At 40.9% G+C, this 21232-nt stretch overlaps 9 protein-coding genes across 9 annotated transcripts; 2 read left to right on the top strand and 7 right to left on the bottom strand.

The window, feature by feature from the left end:
- Positions 1–1173: 1173 nt before the first annotated feature.
- On the bottom strand, positions 1174–2571 carry JH06_3441 (hypothetical protein; the record flags this gene model as incomplete). Its single annotated transcript, XM_014671151.1, has 3 exons — positions 1174–1535; positions 1566–1799; positions 1830–2571. The coding sequence occupies 3 exons, from the start codon at positions 2569–2571 to the stop codon at positions 1174–1176; spliced, it is 1338 nt and encodes a 445-aa protein (XP_014526637.1).
- A 402-nt stretch (positions 2572–2973) lies between these two features.
- JH06_3440 (hypothetical protein) lies at positions 2974–6048 on the bottom strand (the record flags this gene model as incomplete). Its single annotated transcript, XM_014671150.1, has 8 exons — positions 2974–3592; positions 3620–3741; positions 3772–3905; positions 3937–3994; positions 4025–5761; positions 5791–5896; positions 5927–6000; positions 6031–6048. 8 exons carry the CDS (start codon positions 6046–6048, stop codon positions 2974–2976), a joined length of 2868 nt encoding a protein of 955 aa, XP_014526636.1.
- Positions 6049–6407: 359 nt separating this feature from the next.
- JH06_3439 (E3 ubiquitin-protein ligase) lies at positions 6408–7620 on the bottom strand (the record flags this gene model as incomplete). Its single annotated transcript, XM_014671149.1, has 9 exons — positions 6408–6502; positions 6534–6600; positions 6630–6804; positions 6834–6955; positions 6987–7030; positions 7059–7164; positions 7194–7298; positions 7328–7464; positions 7497–7620. 9 exons carry the CDS (start codon positions 7618–7620, stop codon positions 6408–6410), a joined length of 975 nt encoding a protein of 324 aa, XP_014526635.1.
- Positions 7621–8958: 1338 nt separating this feature from the next.
- On the top strand, positions 8959–9811 carry JH06_3438 (hypothetical protein; the record flags this gene model as incomplete). The annotated part of the gene is made up of 6 exons (XM_014671148.1): positions 8959–9073; positions 9106–9163; positions 9196–9288; positions 9319–9421; positions 9452–9654; positions 9685–9811. 6 exons carry the CDS (start codon positions 8959–8961, stop codon positions 9809–9811), a joined length of 699 nt encoding a protein of 232 aa, XP_014526634.1.
- Positions 9812–9825: 14 nt separating this feature from the next.
- Positions 9826–11148, bottom strand: JH06_3437 (ubiquitin carboxyl-terminal hydrolase; the record flags this gene model as incomplete). The annotated part of the gene is made up of 1 exon (XM_014671147.1): positions 9826–11148. The coding sequence occupies one exon, from the start codon at positions 11146–11148 to the stop codon at positions 9826–9828; it is 1323 nt and encodes a 440-aa protein (XP_014526633.1).
- A 1107-nt stretch (positions 11149–12255) lies between these two features.
- On the bottom strand, positions 12256–14045 carry JH06_3436 (lysine-tRNA ligase; the record flags this gene model as incomplete). The annotated part of the gene is made up of 3 exons (XM_014671146.1): positions 12256–13252; positions 13283–13973; positions 14009–14045. The coding sequence occupies 3 exons, from the start codon at positions 14043–14045 to the stop codon at positions 12256–12258; spliced, it is 1725 nt and encodes a 574-aa protein (XP_014526632.1).
- Positions 14046–17695: 3650 nt separating this feature from the next.
- JH06_5196 (hypothetical protein) lies at positions 17696–18901 on the bottom strand (the record flags this gene model as incomplete). Its single annotated transcript, XM_014671145.1, has 2 exons — positions 17696–18439; positions 18470–18901. The coding sequence occupies 2 exons, from the start codon at positions 18899–18901 to the stop codon at positions 17696–17698; spliced, it is 1176 nt and encodes a 391-aa protein (XP_014526631.1).
- Positions 18902–19064: 163 nt separating this feature from the next.
- JH06_5197 (clathrin adaptor complexes medium subunit family protein) lies at positions 19065–20579 on the bottom strand (the record flags this gene model as incomplete). Its single annotated transcript, XM_014671144.1, is given in 8 exon segments — positions 19065–19802; positions 19833–19955; positions 19986–20072; positions 20103–20180; positions 20215–20274; positions 20305–20370; positions 20403–20488; positions 20504–20579. The coding sequence occupies 8 exon segments, from the start codon at positions 20577–20579 to the stop codon at positions 19065–19067; spliced, it is 1314 nt and encodes a 437-aa protein (XP_014526630.1).
- Positions 20580–20977: 398 nt separating this feature from the next.
- Positions 20978–21232, top strand: JH06_5198 (hypothetical protein; the record flags this gene model as incomplete). The annotated part of the gene is made up of 2 exons (XM_014671143.1): positions 20978–20997; positions 21025–21232. Coding segments are annotated over 2 exons (228 nt in total), but the record flags the coding sequence as incomplete, so codon positions are not given.

The following is a 21232-nucleotide window of genomic DNA, read 5'->3' as shown; positions in this document are numbered from 1 at the left end:
AAGATGGATATCCACATCCTTCTGGTCCTGCTTATGATCTAGTGTTTCAACAAGCACCTGATTTGAGTCGAATATTGGGATTTGATGAGATTCAGGCAAATGGTGTGAAAGGAAGAGAACCAATGGATGTATCAAATGGATTGAATTGTATTCGAATCTACAGTAATCTGGTAAAGCAGATGATATCATTTGAAACAAGTCCATTAGTGGATTGTATGATCTATTCAACAATAGGATTGAACAATGTGTGTTCGTTTAGTCATTTGAACATGCCAGGAGTTCGTATGAGTGATTTGCGTTCGGTTCAGTTTGATGTGCGTGATCGTCATGGTGAAGTAGTATCAATCGCTTCAGACATCTACATCAACATAAGATTAAGCGTTAATGGGAAGGTTTGATCATTTTGATCAAGCTTTATCTGAAGGATAAGCTGTTGTTAAGATGATTATTCACTTTGAGTGAGGAATAGTTTTGGAGTAGGTTCAAAATACAACCTACTCCAACATCAAATAATCCTCATAATCAAGCTAATTTATGGGCTATTCTAAAGGAATATGGAGTAGATTGTATTTTTGAACCTACTCCTGAAACCTACTCCAATCAATATGTAATCGATTATACTAATCCCTAATAACAAGAATATGTTGAATAGTTGCGGAGCAACTTGTTTAACGTGTTAAACTCCAAATTCTCCAATTCACTTCATTTCTCAAAAGGTTTTAGACTCGACACCCATGCTCATTTATCGATACCCTTAAAACAATCCTGCTAAATCTATTTGTTACCCCATAACAAGCACCAATTAAATTCGTGCATATATAACTGAATACAATCATGGTATTATTGACACATTACTTAACAACAATCTCCAGTATTTCTATTCAGTTATATGAACACCAAAATTATACCATATTTTTGTCACAGATTTAGCGGTTGTTCGTCACCCTGTTTACTGCACTGTCTTTAGTGTTAGAAAGTTTGTTTTACTTTGTTCACATTAATGTATAAGATGTGATAATTCGATTCATGAAATGTTGGGTGAATAGTTGGAAGTAGATTAGTCCTCTTGTGTCCCCTGTGTTTCTTGTTGTTTAGCTTTTTTCACCTATTCTTATCTAGTTATTATCTGAATGACTATTCCAGAGGATAGTTCTATCATTACTAACAAACATATCACATTTGTTCATCTACATACCTTAGTACTTGCTTCCATAATGAATTAGATTCTAGTAACAATCGGTTTCCTAAGATCAACAATTGACCCCGCGCACGCGTTATTGCTACATTTAATCGTTTTGGGTCTGCTGTAAACCCAATAGATCGTGATCGAACGGTGGAAAGAATTATTATATCCTTCTCACTTCCTTGAAAAGCATCCACCGTTGATATTTGTACTTGAGGGTTGTTGATGCAGCGAGTCAGCATATGACACTGTGCCAAATATAATGAGATCACTCCAATGGAGATATTAGTAGATGTCACCTCATTCACTAGACGCTGGATGACAGTCACTTCACTCGGATTCACAAACGAATCTATCTCTTCACATGCAAACTAATTTCTACCTCCTTGAGCCCTTTCCGGAGAGGTTATATCAATGAAGAGAATCCGTGGATAGTTGGGAAGTGGTTTGGGTCGCGAAGCTGTGACAGATGCATTGAGGAGACGAGAGTCATAGAATAGCTTGGAAGCCAGGTCAGCGATTGAAGGATGACAACGGTACTGAGTGCGAAGGAGCTGAACAGAGTAGATAGGAAGAAGACGTTGAAAAAGGGACTGGGAGAGTTGAGGTATATGTTCTATTAGTAATATTCACACCTCAAACGAACCTATAGGAACAGGTGGTAACTGATTGGGATCTCCAACAAGCAATAGTAGCTGTGGATTCGCTACTAGGACGGGAAGAAGAGCGTAATGCTCGTAAACTTGAGAAGCTTCGTCTACAATTACAACTGTGTGAGTACCATCAGTAGGCAACCCACAAATTGTCGAACATACAATCGTGGTTTCTTGCATATTGTACATCGGACGAATGGCTGGATGAATACGTCGCAAGTTACCTGCACGACGAAACTGCCTCAATCCATACTGCTGAAGTAATAGACACACTCGATCTACAGCCACATTTGTATGAGAGCAAAAGAGCACTGAGAGGGAAGGAATAGGAAGTTCCTGCAAACGTAAAGATTCTACAACCACAGAGTCCTCTGAAAGACCAAGTAGATCAGGTGTTTCATCACCTTCCAATACAACTCGTCGTGCCTGCTGCAATGAATGAATAAGAATAAGAAGGGAAGCGATGAGAAGACTTTTTCCACTTCCAAAGACACCTTGAATAAGCTGCAGAGGCGCTGAAGATTGTGCCTCATCAAAGAAATGAAGAACAGAATCTACTACACTCTGTTGGTCTTCATTGAAAGCGAATAGTGACTGAAGTCGTTCTCGAGCTGTCATTAGAACAACAGATGCGAATGGATATTGATATCGAGTGAACGAGACTGGTTGAAGAAGAGCAGAAGCTAGATGATGATGCTGGAGTTGAGGGAGGGCTTCAAGACACCGAATTTCCATGTCAATTGACCCTACGTCAATCAACGTCCGCTTCTCAAATGACCTTATTGTCAATGTCTGGGATTTCATCGTATCTATACTCCAAGGTTTCACTTCGATGAGGTCAGACGAAGTACAGCCATGCCATAGGACTTGAAGGAAGGAGGGTGTAGAACCAGTTACAATGAGAAGGTGGTTGAAGAAACTCTCATCACCTTCATCCTTTCTTCTACTAAGACCTGGTACAATAAGATAATATCGAGATGAAGTCTTGTTTCCTTCGTTCTTGATGCGCAAGGTACAATCCTCCCAGATGGAAATGCCTATCATTTTGGGAAATGATACGGATTTCGGAATACTGGTATTGAGATTCTTTATCTTGCTATGTTGGTATAATCTACATTCGTCATGTGATTGTAACGATCACTGCGCTAATGCCTGATAGATGGTGTGACGAATGAGTGAATTCATTGCTGCTGTCTGATAGGCTTCGTACTGTTGAACTGAAGAGAAAGACTGGAGAGAAAGACTCTGGGTGAAAAAGGAAAGATTCTTTGATTGAATATCTTCGAAAGTTGGAAGCGTGGTACACAGAGAACGGACAGAAGGATTTAGAGATAACAAATGGTTTGAAGACGAGGAGCCTCCAGAAGATAAACCCTGAAAAGGGATAGAAGGAGAGAAATCTTTTGATATTCCAGCAACGAGTACAGAATCAGATAAGGATGATTGCGTTTGTTCTCTCTCTAACGACTTGTTGGATCGTAGAGAAAGGTTGTGCAATACAGAATTATTGGAACGAATCGAATCCATAGTATTCTTGGTTTCCAACGAAGTATCTAGCGCAACCTTCTTAAAGGCCATACATTCCAATAAACTATCAACATCATTCATTTGAATGTCTCTATTGAGTTTCTTTGGTTGAACAAGGCTCATTAAGTCCACTTCATCCATTTCTTTCCTTCCTCGTGGTTGAATTAATTCACTGGGATTGGTAACTCTATTTTGAATATTTGGAGAAGTTTTATCCGGCATTGAAAGACTTTCCCTTTCAACCATAATCAAATACTCCCGGTTTTCAAATTCATAACTTTCTTCATTTTCCTCAATACATTGAAAGATCTCTTTTCGTAATGATCCCGAAGTCAACATTTCATCCTCCTGACTCAACAGTTGGAATGACTTCATGTTCTACAATTCAATAAGGCAAAATTTAGATACGGAACTCAGTTGCAGGATTCCATCTTGCCATCGTTTGTTCTTTTGTGTCTTCCGAGTTGTGTACAAACATTCAATTCGCATCTGCCAAAAAGGGAGGCAAGATAAGAATTCTGTAACAAACATATCAACACAGTCTCATTAACATTTCTACCGATTCCACATCACTGTGTGTCTGCAAATATCGTGTTACGGTGTCCTTTATACTATTCTTCAATCTACGATTCTATCACTCAATCCATTTCTCTATGACTACGATGCTTACTAATACGATCTGATGTTCAGGATGCTTTTTCTGCTCCTTTTGGAAGAAAGCAAGACTCTGCGAGAGCACTTCGGATAAGTCGCCTATAGGCTCTTTCTGGTGAACCGATTCCTGGACCAACTGGGCAAGAGATTCGTAGAAGGCAATCGTACTGAGCATGGGTGTCATGGCTCCAGGAAGCGAAAGAAGTCGTACAAGACAAGCTGCTTCGTGCACAACACTACTAATTGCCAATTGATATCGAATATGAATTGCCTCAACATGATTCAACAAAACAGGGGCGAAAATGGTGAGATCCTTCCCATTCCAACTATAGAGATCGATAATCTGTTCTAAGTCTAGAAGTGAACATGCTGGATGATTGATTATGAGTTTGAGAAGGGGTATATCGTCAAGAAGAGCACTTGCAACAGGATGAGGAGGAATAAATTGACTCATTAAACTTGTTGTTAGCTTGTTAGGGACTTTATTAAAAATAAGTTGAGCGATTTGACTTAGTAAGGGATAGGAATTGTACTGTTGAAAAATGGAAAGGATCTCTCCTTCTCGCATAGACCACAAACAGGGAATAAGATTAGGAAGACTTCGAATGGATGTGAAGAATCCGTAGACCTCAAGAAGACGTTGATCAGATGAATTGGTTGAGATAATATGCAAAAAGGTATCTGCAACAACTACTAAACACTCTATAGATATGATGGCTTGTTTGCGAGCTTCCTCTTTCTTGGAAACCCAGTTAAGTATATCCATCAATTGTTGAATATCCTTTTCTGAAAAGGATTCTTGGAGGATGTCATCAACATTCCACTGAAGAATGGGATATGCAGCTTTATCTGCTTCTCGTTCTGTTTCCATTGAGCGTACAACATATTCATTATAGGTGATGATGGCAATGATGTTGCCAGTAAGATGCATGAGACGGTTAGTTTGATCAGTCTGAAGGATTGACCTCGATGTTTCTGTCATTGATTCCGTTTCGTTATCAATCTTGATTAGTGATACTTTCTTTCCTCGCTCCTCTTCTAATGATTCTTGTTCCGTTTTTTGAGTGACTCTCTCTTCACATCGATAACCTCTCAGCAACCGAGGGATGATCACTTGAAGATACTTCTCTAACTGATTTCCTATCAATAGCTCCCATTCGTCATCCATATCCAACTCACTTCGATACCTTCTATACGGTGATAAAAAGGGTTGGATTGAATCAAATTCTACTTCTGGCTTCTCGGGGTCTTCAACTTCGTCCATCCTCATTGAAGGTGGTAGTAGGTAATTCATCACCTGGATTGTCTTATTCAACGATAATCGAATTGCAGGAATCGGATAGGTCATTGCATAAGCAATATTAAGAACTCCAGTCAGTACAGGATGTTGATAGGAACATAATAGGGAATCAGCTTCAGGAAAGAGAGAATGGACATAATTGGAAGCCAAAGTCAATGTCAAATCCAAGAAACCAGGATACACACTTGTTTTCTCAAGCAGCGCTAAAAGGACCTTTACAAAGCGTTTGAGAATCACTCCAGCAACATACACGCCATCACTCTCACTAGGTTGCCAGTTCCATAAGCGTTCATCAGGTGGAATAATTGGATTTGTTGACGGAATGACAGGAAGAACACGGAGGAACATTTCATCTCCGCGAATAACCCAAAAGAGCCGAGACAGTTCAAAATGGCTGGATAGAATTCCTGATGCTACTAAAACCAAGAGAGAACGCATAAACTGCTAGAATCAACCCATGCACCCAAACCTACGAGAATTGTCATTGCAATCACATCAGGATCATCAAACACAAAATCCATAACATCGACTTCTCTACATGGTTCTGTGATGATTCGAACACCTGAAGACCGTTGTTCTCTTCATCTCAATGAGTACGACTGACCTTACATCCCCTTGATTTGAATTAGATAATCCTTCTCTTTTGCATCCAGTGCCTGATAGTCGTGATACGCTATGTCGATCTGTCAATGATCCCCATCATCTAGGACAACTTCGTCCTTCCACTGCATAGAAAAGTCAAAATAGGATTCTTCTGTTGATTGGACTGAAGAGTATCTGGGTGTCAATGCCTCATCACATCTCACCTTCTGTATATCTTTCCATCAAACTCTAATTCTGTCTCAGACATATGAATACCATGTGGTAAATCCATCTTCATAAAATATTGCATGGTTCTCCATAAGAATTCATGGAATGAAAACTAAACTGTTATGCTCAAACACATGATTCAAGAAACACAATCATAAAACGACTAGTGTACAAAAAAACCAAGGAAATGCAAATGTAATCGTGAATAGAATGTAGTAAGATAATTGAGTGACGGATTGGTGAATCAGCAATGAACCGATACCAATCGAATAAGTCAAAATTAAGCAGAAGATATGGTGATAAATGGAGATAAAACAATTGCTACACAGAGGATACAACGAAATATGTTATCCAGTGTCCACGAACTATTTCTCTCTACTCGTTATTCTAACCCATTTTCTCTTACCAATTCGTGTTAGTAGGATATCAATATCGCGACTCTGACTCTCTTCTAGAAGATTCTTCACTTCATTCTTATCATCACACCTACCCAATCTTCCACTTGATAAATGCCTTGACGACACACAGGACAGAGAGCACGCTCATTGATTAGCCAGGGGTCGATACACTCTGTATGGAAAGTATGACCACAACGAAGCGTCTTGATCATTTCACCGTTCTCAAACTCTGAGAGACAGACAGAACATATGGGTCGATTCTCAATATCCGCATTCTTTCTACCCTTAACTCCCTCATCAGTTCCTACTGCTTGAATTTCGTGCTTTTGATTTGCTTAACATAGTGAGAACGACGATACTTCTTCACATATTCCGATGCGCGCGAAAGTAGAATCATCAACCAATAGCTGCCCCATAAAAGAGCTATCAGCTAAAAATCAGATATTACTGCTAATTTGTACCACAATAAACATTAAAACCATCTGCCAGAAGGACATTGAGACATCTACATTGCAACACTTTAAGACTCATACACTCATATTCGCTACTGATTGTTATCAGTGCCGAAGAGTTCTGTTTGACCTTCTCGATAATCTGAAGGCCAATACTATAAGTAGTTCCAACAACTGGAATAGAAATCTAGAATCAATTCATTCAAACGTTCATACATTAAATTCGTTGCTTTTTGGATCATCAACCTCATAATAGTCATCATAGAGAGAATAAGTAGCAGCATTCATCACAACAACTCCGATTGCTCCCAATTGCTCAACCTATTGTCAATGACAACCAAAATACATACATTATCCACTTGTTTTGCTACATGACATTCCTCATTCGTTATATTCTTGATGATAATTGCAACTGCATTTGTGAGGTTACTTGTGATATCTCCACATGCATACAATGGTTCAACTGGTACCGCAATACCTGTAAATGCTATCCATTATGTAGACAAAAGAACGATGTACACTGATTCCCATATTGAAGCCCAAATGTTGCTTTTGTGTGATATGCGTAGTAGTCTTTATCCGAGTGCAAAAGCAACGCAACTGCAGGGATCCAAAATAGCAAACGGATTACAACATATAACATAGGCAATTCTAACCATTCTTCGCACACAACCGGATTTCGGTCCCAATCGATCTCCCACGGGAATAAAGAGTGATAAAGAATAGAAACTAGTAGAATCAGTTATTATATGTGAAACTCAGTACTGAAATGTCTATTTTGGGATTATGCTGTTGGGTAAGAGATTCATGTAATGATAGTGAGATGAACTGCTTTTGTATTCTGCTTCTACCAGTTTGATGTCATGATTCAATAAGATGAATATTACGCTTCTATTCGCGAAGGCCTAACTTTTGTTTCATTTCATACCGTTTCAACAAACAGCCTATTCCACCATCCGCAGAACGATTGTTAGTTTTGTTTTGATAAATGCATCCCTAGTATCATACTTGTATACAAGGTCACGCAACGCAGCAACGAATCCTTCCTCTTCAATGATACGATCAAACTGAGATGGATAGGATCGTTTAAGCTGTTGAATCGATTGCTGTAGTACTGTGATTAAGTGAGCTTCATTCTGAGGAGCTTCTTGAGGCAAATTGGAATACAGAATGATTGCTTCAATCGTTATCTGCCATATAAGTACCCAAAGATCGTTTCGATCTGTCGTTTGGTTTTCTCGTTCCGTTTCTTCTCGAATTAACTGAAGGAGTACTATTGTGATTAATTTCCCATGAATAATACCTTGAGAAAGGCGTTGTTGTAGACCACTATATTGGATCACAGGGTTTCCTACCTCTATCTCTCACATCTATCAACTCGATATCACTTTTCCCAGTTTCAATGCAGGATGGACGTAAAATAAACCCACAGATCCGTTCACAAAGAGTGTGGATAATTTCTCTCGTTTCATTAAAATGGGTTCCAATTTCTTGATACAGTTGGAGGAGGTGCTGAATAGCTGCTGGATCGGAATTGTCAACTGCTGGATGCTCACTGATGCGCTCCATCCGAACATGATTCTTCATCGACTGGTGGTACATTTCTGTTCCTCATTCATTTAACATTCCATTACGAACTAATTCTTTGCACTGTTCTTTAATCTCCTTTTGCTGCGACGAATAGATTGCCGAGACGAGGATTGTTTGATTAATCCGCTTCAGTGCCTCTTCGTTCTTCTTCAATTGAGTCAGAATTCTCGTCATCTCCCCTTCAACATTTGGAGTCTGATTGAATTCAGCATCAGCAATGGCAACAATAAGACAAAAATCTTCTAATGCAACAGACATCTACTCTTCTTCGTATGACTTATCAACCTATATAGCTGATTTCCCAAAGAACTAATGATTTTGTCTCCACAAAAGAGACATTTTTTCTGGAATTCCGTAGTTCTGGTTTCTACTATGTTGTTTTTTAAATCTAATGAGTATGGAGGAACCGAAGGTTTCAACTCCAAAAGAAGTTGTCGATAATGAGGATATGACAAAGAAGAAGAGACTTGAAGACTTGAAGAAGTTGAAAGAGAAGTTTTCGAAAGGTAATGGCCTTTTGATATTCTTCATCTTTTAGTTTCACGATATAATAATAAAGCAGTAGAAATGGAAGCAAAACGATTGAAGAGCGATTCGTAGGCGTTTCTGGTTATTCTAACTCTTTTAGATATGTGGACCGAGAAGAGAGAGCCGAATGGGCAGCTTCAAAACGGAAAGAACAAGGAGAGTTGAAACGAAAAGGAATCACCGAAAAGAATTCGTAGTCTTATTATACTGGGATTAAGTGTAGATATATGGTAGAAAGTGCCGATAAGGCAGAGAAGCTCTACGAAAAACGAAAGCAAAAGGAGGAGAATCGTATTCGTAGTTATGGATGGAACGTTTTTGGAGAGGTACAAAAGTAGTAGGTTCATAACAAGTAGGATGCCATCTATCGTGGGTATGAGAAGCGACTAAAGAATCTCCCGACGACGCCAGAGTCGGTTGCTGCTTCTGATGAAAATCGTGACCCGACAGATGAAATGGGTGTGAATGTGCGTTTGTCAGAGGAAGCAATTAATCGGGTTGTTGAAGACCAAAAGATGATAGACGAGAAGAATAAATCGTTTAGCAAACGTCGTACATAGTAAGATTGTATGGGAGGAATAACATCTAGTCATCTCCAGCATAAAGTGGATTATATCAATGAACGGAATCGTGTATACAATCGCAAACTTGACCGGTATTTTGATCGGTATACTACGGATATTCGTGCGAATTTGGAACGTGGAACTGCTTTGTAGAGGAAACATGTTTGTTAAAAGTACAGTACAACTAGAAGAAGCAAGAGAAGTATACAAGAGGATATGAAGAAGAGAAAATATCGTCGCCAAGGTTTGTGCTGAACTTGTTGATCCATTTCTAAGTTTTTCATTGTAGATGTTGTATTCAACTCATTCGTTGACATTACTACACACTCCTCTTCAGAATCATCCATCAGTTCGGGACTCAGTTGATTCTCACAAACTTTTTCTGGTTTGGTAGGTTTCGAAACATCCATCCCAATATTCATAGGACAATTCCCTTCTTGTTGATCATTCTTATTCCCAATTCCATTAGTATCACTACTCTCTCGCCTCCGATAAAACAACAAATAGGCATTCGCACTTCGAATGACCTCTTTAGGTATTTCATGGACCATTTCATCATTATACTCATACCATCGATCACCCTCTCGACAATACGCATAATAATGACCAAACTCAGCAGTTCCAGAATGGTTACAAACGCAACATAAATCATACACACAATTACTCTCTCCACACACAACCGAATGCAAATCCAATCCCTCTAAAGGAAATTCAATCATTGTTGTAATCTTCGAACTACTATGACAGAACCGATGCACACCAGTTGATGGAGTATACGAAAACCGTTTCAATACAATCACCAAAATAGGTGGCAATTTGGGGAAACACTGCTGCATCAAATAGGACGTTTTCTTTCCACATGCAGTACACATATCCAGATTGTCCACAGTAGAGGTAAAAGAGAAGCAGTCCTCCAATTGTAGTCTGGAGGCATCCATTATGCGACGAGAACGAATCATTGATAAGGAGATTTGGAGACGACATTGGAGAATCGATAACAGATTATCGCGAGAGGGATTCACTGTCGATACGTCAGATAAATTCACTCCCTCGGGGATCGATACTTTGCAGATGAAGGAGATCGTATTGAACCTGCTCCATTCTCCCTTATTATGAGTCCGGCGGAGCAGTTCATCCCATGCAATTTCATTCTCGCTCATCTGTCGTTGGAAACAAGCCATAAAAGGCTGACTCTCAGCAACAGCCTCCCCAGCCCGATAGAATAGATTGTCGAGGAGTGCGTCCATATTGACAGGAATACTATCGACACTTCCCATGGCATGATAGAGACTGGTGGATGAGTCATCATAAATGAGAGCCTGTAGACAGTAGATGCGCTTCTGGAACACATCATTGGATTCAGCAGGATCCCGTATGACCAGGAGCGGGAGACAGGCGTTGATGAGACAGATCTTAGATGATACAGTGGCCAGAATCTTAACAGAACTTAGAAAGAAGATGTTCTTCAGATCCAGCTGCATTGGAGCCATAGGCACCTAGGTATCATCTAACCCGTTTGAAAGGACATAATAGGCAATGAGAGTAGAGTGAGTGGTAGTTGAGAGTAAAAGGGAGATAGGTGTATCTTTATCACACCAGGAATACTATAGATAAGAGATGTAACCTAAAAGAACTTGAAGAGAACGCGTTACTGCATTTCGAGTGCCCAGTAAGAAAACAAACGAACTTGGATTATTTGTATCGAGGTACTTGCCCAACATGTCGGAAATAGAGCAAAGCGTTAATTCTGAATGGATAACTAAGTCCACTTGATAAGAGCAAATTCCTTGCTCCCCAGAATATTCAATAACTACATTTAGAGAAAATTGGAAACGTTCTTGAGGGATTGAGACGAAAAGAGAGTTAAAAGAAGAAATTGTTCGCGATTCCTACTGAATAAACAAGGAATTACTTATCTTACATGATGACAATTGTTACAACGAATGGTGGTCAACATCGACCCATAGAAGATATTTGTAAGGATAGACGGATTGTGATTGATATACTGATCCCACCATTCCTTCATTGCCTGATCAAGAGAATGATCGTCAAGAATGCCCTTTGACAAGCAATTTCCATCTGCATCCAGCAATTTGTTTTGCTCCTCTTCCAGGAGTTGGATAAAAATCATCTACAAAGTCAGAGAAGTCAGCAGGATTTACGAAAAACTCATGGGCATCATGCTGCGAACCATCTGCAATATACAAGTGATGACTTGAAAGAGCCTTTTTGATAGAATGAGGAGAGACAACAGCATTCCTCCCTGACATAGTATCTGAAATTAGTTGGCGGAAGAGTGTCGTAAACTCATTCTCTATGATTTACTATTCCAGTTATCTCTCACTTGTAGAAGAAAGTGTAGAAGGAAGGGATCCAAATTGTTGAACCAGCTCGGGACAGTGCAGGAGACACTAGAGTTAGTTCTAAATTAAAAAAACCGACTTGAAGAGCGGCATTCATAAAACAGGTGTTTCCTAAGTTCTTCAGACCTGTACGCATGATATGAAGAGACAAGGGAATAGAAATGTGTCGATTCCTTCGTATCAATTGTGATGAATGACAATAACTGAACATGTTGTTCAACAAACAATGCACCCTTATTCCTCGTCACCAGCCTTATTTTCATCGATTGGTTTCATTGCAGGGAACAATAGCACCTCCTTGATGTTATTGCTGTCTGTCAAGAACATAGCCAAACGATCCACACCCAATCCCCAACCTCCAGTAGGAGGCAAACCATGCTCCAAAGCCACACAGAAGTCCTCATCCAAACACTGAGCTTCCTCATCTCCCTTCGACTTATCCTTGGCCTGCTGCATGAAACGCTCACGCTGGACGATAGGATTGTTCAGTTCAGTATAGGCATTGGCCAACTCAGTGTAGTTCACAAACAGTTCGAAACGCTCGCACAGACCCGGCTTGCTACGATGGTACTTAGCCAGAGGCGAACAGATAGCGGGATGGTCGCAAATGAAGGATGGATTCAAACACAGGGGCTCCACAAAATGCTCCACCAGCTTGTCCAGCAGACGAGGAGTTGTCAGAGGAGGAGTGCACTCGATTCCCAACTGCTGGCACTTCGCCTTCAGGAAATCATAACACTCCTGCGATTCCAGAGGCATGGGAAGCTTAAAGCCACCCTGATTCTCCAGCTCCTCAATCATACTGTAACGCTTCCATGGAGGAGTGAAATCGATCTCCACTCCTTCGGTATCGGGACCTTGAGGATGGTATGTGATTTTGTATCCTCCAGTGACATCCTTCACGATACCCGATATCATCTCCTCAGTCAAGGTCATAATATCATACACATCAGCATAGGCCATGTAGAACTCACATGTAGTGAACTCAGGGTTGTGTGTCAGATCAATGGACTCGTTACGGAACTGACGACCAATCTCATATACACGATCCAATCCACCAATGACCAGTTGCTTCAGATACAACTCGGGAGCAATACGCATAAAGAGATCCAAGTTCAAATCATTGTGATGAGTGATGAAAGGTTTAGCAGTGGCTCCTCCAGCCTGCATGTTCATCATGGGTGTCTCTACTTCCAAGAAGCCCAAGTTGTCCAGATACTTACGAATGCCTCTATACTTTAAGAATACTTCTCACTCCTACTGAATGATGCGGGTTCGCACGATGAACTTATCACGCACTTGAGGATTCATAATAAGATCCAGATAACGCTTACGATAGCGAGTCTCAGGATTCGTCAGGCCAATGAAAGGCTTGGGAAGCATATGAAGACAAGGAGACAGAATCTTCATCTCTTGAGGGAAAATGGAGAACTCTCCACGCTTCGAACGGCCTGGGAATCCCTTGATTCCGATGATGTCTCCACGTCTGATGGATCCGGTAATCATCTGGAAAGCTTCGGGTCCAGCGGTATAGAAAGCCTCACTTGCCATCACCTGGATCTGCTTTCCATCTCCCTGAAGAGTGTAGAAGAACAGCTTCTTTCCAGAAGCACGTTTCAGAATGACGCGACCAGCAATTGTGCAAACCTCACTTTCGAGATGCTCTCCATCCTTAGCATATGAATACTTTTCAATAAACTCAGGAAGAGAGTATTGAACGGCAAACTTGTGAGGATAGAGCGTGTTTCCCGATTCTTCAGCCTTCTTTACTGCAGCCAAACGGTTTTCAAAGTATTTGGTTGGGTCCACATCCTCCTCATCCTCCTTCTTAGCAGCCTCAGGCTTTGGATTTGCAGCAGCCTTTTCGGCCTTGGCGGCCTCCTTGGCTGCCTTTTCAGCCTCCTTTCTCTTCATCTTCTCACGTCGTTTCAGTTCATTCTTACTCAACTTCTCTATATTATAATAACAACCACAAGAAGAAACTTACCTTCTCCAGAAGGGTTCTGAACAGCTTCAGGTTCCATTTAGGACTTTTCTACATGGATGGTTTATGGAATGCAAAAATATGGAAGATTTTTGGAGTACACTCCTTTTTTGTCGTATATATCAAACAACGTTATATGGAATGGTGCACTTTCATGCTGCATAAGACGAATACCGAAGGAATAGACGAATGGAACTCCTACATACAAGAAACGGAATGGCAACCTGTCTTAGAGAAAGAGATTATCCTAGACTTCAATGGTCAATTCGAAATGATGGCCAAGGAGATTAGCATACAAATCCAGCAAACTCGTCTACGAGCTTGCTTTCAAATATCAACAGTTGAAGACACCATAATAATAAAAATGGATTCAAACATTCGTTAAACATGAACTCTGAATCAATATACCTATTAGGAACACATTAATGATTAATCTTCAATCCAAAGAGCATATCATCATCATGATCGAATGATTGAATCTCTTAAGGAGACTATTAGAGTCTAAGCAAGTTCTCTACAAACACACTTAAGTGCTAGAATATGAATAGCAATAGAATGCCTATATTCTAAACTCCTTGTACCCATTCTATACTCAGAAAAAGGTGCACAATTGGGTAGGCATCTAAATGGGATACGATAGAACAGTGAAGTATCCTTTTTGTAATGAGAATCAAACAATCCCAGAAAGAAAGTTCAGTAAATCCTATTGGAGAAAAAGAAAAAAGCCCAAAAACAGTTCCAATTCTGTACCGATTTCATCTTATAGGTACTTTCATCATACTGAAAGGATTAAAGAAGACATCCAGAAAAGAATGCTCTCTGATTATGATGTTGTACAGTCACCTGCCTCTGTCCAGAAGTACGTATTTCAGACTGACATTCTCGGCGCATCTGAGTACATCTCAAGTTCATTAAGACGCGAACTGGAATCTTTTTTGAGGAGGATGGGTTATGAATGCTTGAACATAACTTCAAATGGTTTTTGCATCGAAATTGTATTTCCATATCTGTTGGAATCGGACGAACATGACAAGTTGGATTTGATTATGAAACAGTTCATAAGAGACAAGTTGCCTACCGTGCGAATGGAAATGATACCCAATGTATCTAGAGAAAATGAAGAGATTATCAAAACTATTGTTAAGAGGGAATCGAAAGGGTAAGTGAGTATACTGACGATTGACAGTATAGAACTGCTATCGCCGTTTGTTCCTATCAGACAGACACCATGTGGTATTTTGGGAGTGCAGGGATATGTGATCATGTTTTGGAAGTTATAGGTATGAATCATTTCTCCCCTCCACCGACAAATGGATTAGGGATGGATAATTCGAATGGTTCACCTTATTCTGGAACGCTATTCCCAGAGAATCGATGGGATTCCTTCTCCTCAAGTCTATTATCTCATCCCTCCCAACCTCGGAGTAGTCTGTTTGCACCTGATGACATGGATCAGTGGACTCATAACGTTGACAGGGTACCATATACCTGGAATACTACTGGTAAATATGATACTTTGAACTCTTCATCAGCCTTGGGATTCGAACAGCCGTCTACAAATCCAATTGAATCTTCTAATCAGTCTCAGCGAGGACTCATTACTAGTTTAGTTCGTGATGAACCGGAAGCCTATTCTTCATCCTTGTTTGCGAGAAGGCCTACTTCTCAACTTTCCTTACAGGATACCGATGAATCTTCGATATTTGCTGAGGGACCTGACTCGATGTCGTTTTCTTCACATTCTCTCTGTCCCAAGGGAGCAAATTCGGAATTCTATACCCAACCTGCTTATTCTCAAGGAGGTAAAGTGTCAGGATCAAGCAGATTTGGTATTAACCTTCGAAGGAATCGCGGATCTCAAGAATCCATGTCTATGGCAGATGGACGTGAATCCATGCCCATAGCCCAAGGATTGGATTCTTTCTATCCTAATTCGTATCTAGGGTCAGGATCGGAACGTATGATGGATGTAACTCAGGGTTCTCTTTTTTCTCGTTATCCTCCAGAATCAGAATCTGCTATGCCTGTGTCTCAAGGAGCAGCATTAGAACCAAGGACTGGAATGGATAGACCAGACTCTTCTCTTTCGTATCGTCAGGTACAAAAGACCTATAATTCCACACTTTCAGGTATGGAAGGACAGAATTCGTCTACAAAGGTCTTTAGAGGATTGCAAAATGCTCCATCTCGCCAAAACACCGCCTTTGGACAGCGAGGTCGCAAACAAACTACTTTCGAAGACTCAGAGATCAGCAATCGTGACCTGGGAGCAGTCTCCGACATGAGGAATTCCGTTGACCCGAATGGGAGTCTGTCTACACTGAACATTGAACCTTCCCAGTACCCAGAATTACGACTCTCTCGTCCCTCCGCAAATGGTATCGCTTCTGATGCCAGTTCCGCAGTCTTCTCCTTCTCTTCACGATCTTCCAATGGTTCTTATCCTCATCTTTCTAGTATCTCTGTTGGAACGGATGAGATGGATTTGACGCGTCCCCTCTTCAACCCTCTTGAAGCCCAATACAAACCTAACGGAAGTCTTACTGTTCATTCGATCCCCTGTCCTCTCTATGCAGACGTCCTTAACAACAACAATGGAATTCGAATCAGTATCGGTCACAATCATGAAATGGTTGAATTCATCCTTGCCTTCCACTATGAGGATCTCCTCAACGAACTTCAGAAATGCAACGTTCAAGTAACGAGCTATTATCTCAATAACCATGGTTTCTTTGCTGTTGTTGCTCAGCGCTTTCCCGATCTCGACATGGATCATGTTATTCGTAAGGTAATGGAACAGCATATGGCAGGTGTAATGAAGACACAACGTATTTCGTTGTCACTAGATGATGAACACTTCATTAATTATCTGTTGTATGTGACAGAGAACAGTCATGGGTAATCATGATGGGAGTATTGAATGAATAGAAATGTTGCAGTTCATCGTGTGAATGAAGATAGTGTCTGTTTTGTGGGTTCTGGAGATGATTTGATTGCTATGACCATTGAGGCGAGACGTAGGTGATAGAGGGAGATATCAGGAAATAGGAGTATCGAGAGGTCTAATTTCGGAATCTGCAGAAAAGCAACAGATGACACCAAAGGAGATTCTGGAGAGTTGTGAGGATGTGATCATTCCTACGCTGACGGTGACGGGAAGTTTACTACAGCAAGTATGGAAGCAAGGGTTTGTCCCCCGTCAGTTAGACTCCGAAGATCCATCCTTCATCTGTTATGTCAGTCGGTGCCGAAGGAGATTGCTCCTTGCTTTCATCCAGAAACTCCTTTCATTAAATAGTCCTGACGATGTGACTCATGTCATTTGCTGTGTTGATGCCTATTATCTCGTCTTCAAGAACTATGCTGCACCGAATCGAGAGAGATGGAAGAAGTACAAGAGTCGAGTTACTGCAACAGAAATGAATCTCTTTGTAAACTGTATCAAGTTGGACATCAAAGAGAAACCAGACTATGAAAGGATCCGATCCTCAATAGAACAACTAAGTAATATGTACTAATTAGATGGAAGGATGAGTTGTAGGGGTGCTACTCTATATGTGAATAAAGGGTCTGCGTATGTCGTAGGAGACCTTGTTGCAATCCAAAGACTACGACCTCATTTAGATTTGTTGTTCTCTGTTTGTTCAGAAATATGTAAGAACTCTTGTAAACAAACACTTGAAGGACATCTTAAGCCTGCGCAGCTTTCTTTGCATTCTTCTTGCTCTTTCGACTCTTACGAATTGCAGCATACTTCATCACATTGAGAATCTCCTCGTCCTCACACTTCTTCTCCGAAGGATAAGCTGCCATATCAATCATATTACCAGTAATGCGATCTGTTCCATTGGGTACCAGCAACACCGTAAACTTGTAGTGAACCGCTACAGAGCCATCACGGGTATAGATCACAGGATACTCCTCCAGCAGGTTGTGATTCACACACTCCATAATACCCATACGAGCAGTCTTGTCCTCCAAAGCTCTATTCCTCACATCCTTCCTCAGAACATACCTGCTTGAGAAGGGGAACACCGGGAAACGAGCATCGATCTCCGAAATCACCGAACGAGCAGCTTTCATCTTCAACAGATAAGTCTCCTCCACATTGCGACGGAACACAGTAGTACGTGTACCTACAGCACGTGTCTTACCGTCTCCTTTAGTCAAAGCAATATCCACCTGATACACCTCGTTTGGCTCAAAGGTACATTCATCCACACGATCGGTCTCATGGTTGCAAGTGAGGATCACCTTGTTACCATCAATCACAAAACGTTTCATTTGATGCATCAGAATACCCTGCAACATGTTTACATCATAGGCCTTGCAGATCTTACTCAAGGCCTCCGTCACTTGGGTATTCTTATTGCCAGGCTTAATCATACGCTGACAAACTTCGCCCATGAGGTAGGCAGCAGCCATCAAGTCATTCTATATGTAACTCTTTCATTCCTAACCAACAATCTCTGCTTTCTTGACCTCATCCATTGAATCAGAAGGAACAACGATAGTGTTGGCAGCCACAGCAATGTAACCGTCAATGTGACAACCAAGATCCACCTTCACAATATCACCGGCCTCCAATTTCTTCGACTCGTTGGCAAAAGGAGAATAATTGCACACCATGTCGTTCACCGAAAGGCAGGTGGGGAAGGCGATTCCCTTCTCAATATCCTTGTTCTTAAAAATTTCGGCACACTGCTTCTCAATAAGAAGATCTCCAAATGTGCAGATATCCGAAACCAGCTTTCCAGCAATACAATGAGCAAGAACTCCCTGAAGTGCCTTATTCACGATATCAGCAGCTGTCTTGTATTTCAACACAACGGCAGGGTTAGAAAGATCGGTAATCTCTTCCTCCTCCGAATAACTCTCGTTTTCGTGATCAGACATCGCTCAGTCTACGTTTTAGATTACTCCATGGACTTTCTACTGCAGGACAGAATAGTCTAGATTGATGGTATAAGGTTTACACGAGAATTACGGGAATCAGATGAAAGTGGGAGAACTTGGTATGTACTTAAGCACTTCGAACAAACATGCCAAAAAGCTTCATTTAAAACCGACAGATGTACGATGAAGATTGCACCGTATAGTTAATCCATTTATTGGCGTCTGGCACACTAGGATCACTTGTAAGACGATCGACTTCCACAGCACTCACACCCATTCCGCTTAACGACATATTCGGAATTGTGAAATTCAGAGCAATAGGCCCCATAGACTTGATGGTGAAAGGTCCACACTGTTCTGTTAATGTGATGATCACATGAAGGAACTGATCCTGTTGCCCAGGCACATCGGCAATGTGCCACATCACAAGACGTTTCGTATCACTGTACTCAGCCGTCTGTTTCTTCGCATCCTCGGGCAACTCACAACGACAAGATGATGTGATACGGGGTGTGTGGAAGGAGACATACAAATCACTACAACGTAGCGAGGGATCGAAGTTGGTGGTAATCTTTAGAATCACCTCCAGACGATATTCTGATGGCTGCTCCACAATGGGCTTCACCAGAATGGGAGGCACAAATGGACGTGTAGATCGGTAATTCATCACTGTAAAAGTACCCTCAGGACCTGTGAGATGAAGCACATGCTCTTTCTCGAACGCCTCCACATCCACCGACGGATGATAGTTCATATCATCAACATACATCGTGGACTGATCCATATCTCCAGTACGGTCTCTCGTAACACTCTTGTTGAGATGGATATGAAAACGAGGACGGCCATCCAGCTGATTACGAGCAACTAGACTTCCCTCAATTGAACTGTTCATTAGATCAGACTAACCATAATAGACACTCTCTGATCCTACATTCGCATTCAACACACACTGGATATTTTCCTTCACTGTAATATACAAATCACTCTTATTGGTTATCGCACCCACCATCGATTTCATATCCATCTCCTGACCTGCCATCATTTGCAGCTTATTCTATCCCTCATAGACACCCGTTGCTCCTACAACAAACTGCATCTGATTGTTCTCAGCTTTTGTGTAGATATAGTCATGGAGGAACTCAGCTGACGTACTCTCAACATATCCACTGTCCTATCCTTTAGTTCCATTCCTCATTCCAACCATAATCTCATGCATCAATTCGTAAACCAACGTGGCATTCTTGCGAATTCCACCTTCAGTCAAGGATCCAATGTACTCCTATTGGCTCAATTCTTTGTCTCTATTACCCTACAGATAGAACTGCAGCAATCTTTGAAAGTAATTCTAAAAAGAACGTTGCAGACACATTGTTCTGGAAATGTCAAATATCAATCACTACTACCTTCGTTGAAAACACAAAGTATAGACGGTTTCGTTTAATATGAAGAAAATGAATTCCATCACAGTCCTATTCCTCAACAGTAAAAACTACCTTTCTACGAAAACTGGAGGCGGATTCACATCCTCCCAGAATTGCATCGTACGATAGAAGATCTCTGGTGTACCTTTTGGCATCTCACTTCGCACTATTACTCAATCACATACAACAAGGATACGGTCACAGTAGATGAGTCGGTCGCCGTGAAGAGTTAAAATGAAAAACTCAGATACAGACATCTTGGATGATCAAAGAATTCTTTGGTGTACATTGCCTTTTATTCTTCGGTAATAGTATCACCTAATCAGTCTTCCAATTCATATTGACCTCTTTCTATGTTTCCATTTGTGTTTCTGTGTTCTTGTTGAAGTATTCTCACTAATTGTGCTGAAACCCTATCGTTACACAAAAATTAAAGTGGAATCGACTCTTCAATCCCAAATGCATAATCATTCATCATTTCCTCCAAATTCGGTTGATGTTCGTTTTACACTTACTTACATCTAACTGACCCAGATCCAAAGTGTATGCTCTCTTCCACACTACATTCTATTTTGGGAATTAATACTAGAATAAAGACCAGTCACGACACTCATCCAATCATTCAGATTCCGCCGTGGTATCCACTCGAAATGACATGTTTTTCTTCAACAGTGTGTGTTTAGGAAAGTCCTTAATCTGTAGAAAAGATCGAATGAGTCAATTCTCAAATATTCTCAGCAAGTTGAATATCGACCAAGGAGGTGTCGACATTCCTATGAAGAAGAAGACAGTGCATGTATCGGGCAAGGAGGTTGTTTTCTTCAACAAATTGTTCGATATGATTGATTATGACGGTGATGATAGAGTTTGTTTTGATTCTTTGTGTAATCTTGTAGGTGGACGGAAAGGA

Source organism: Blastocystis sp. subtype 4 (assembly GCF_000743755.1).
Source record: "Blastocystis sp. subtype 4 strain WR1 chromosome Unknown seqid_0189, whole genome shotgun sequence".
Classification (NCBI taxonomy): Eukaryota; class Bigyra; order Opalinata; family Blastocystidae; genus Blastocystis; species Blastocystis sp. subtype 4.
Note: the sequence above shows the minus strand (reverse complement) of the source record. Positions and strands in the feature narration are given on the sequence as shown.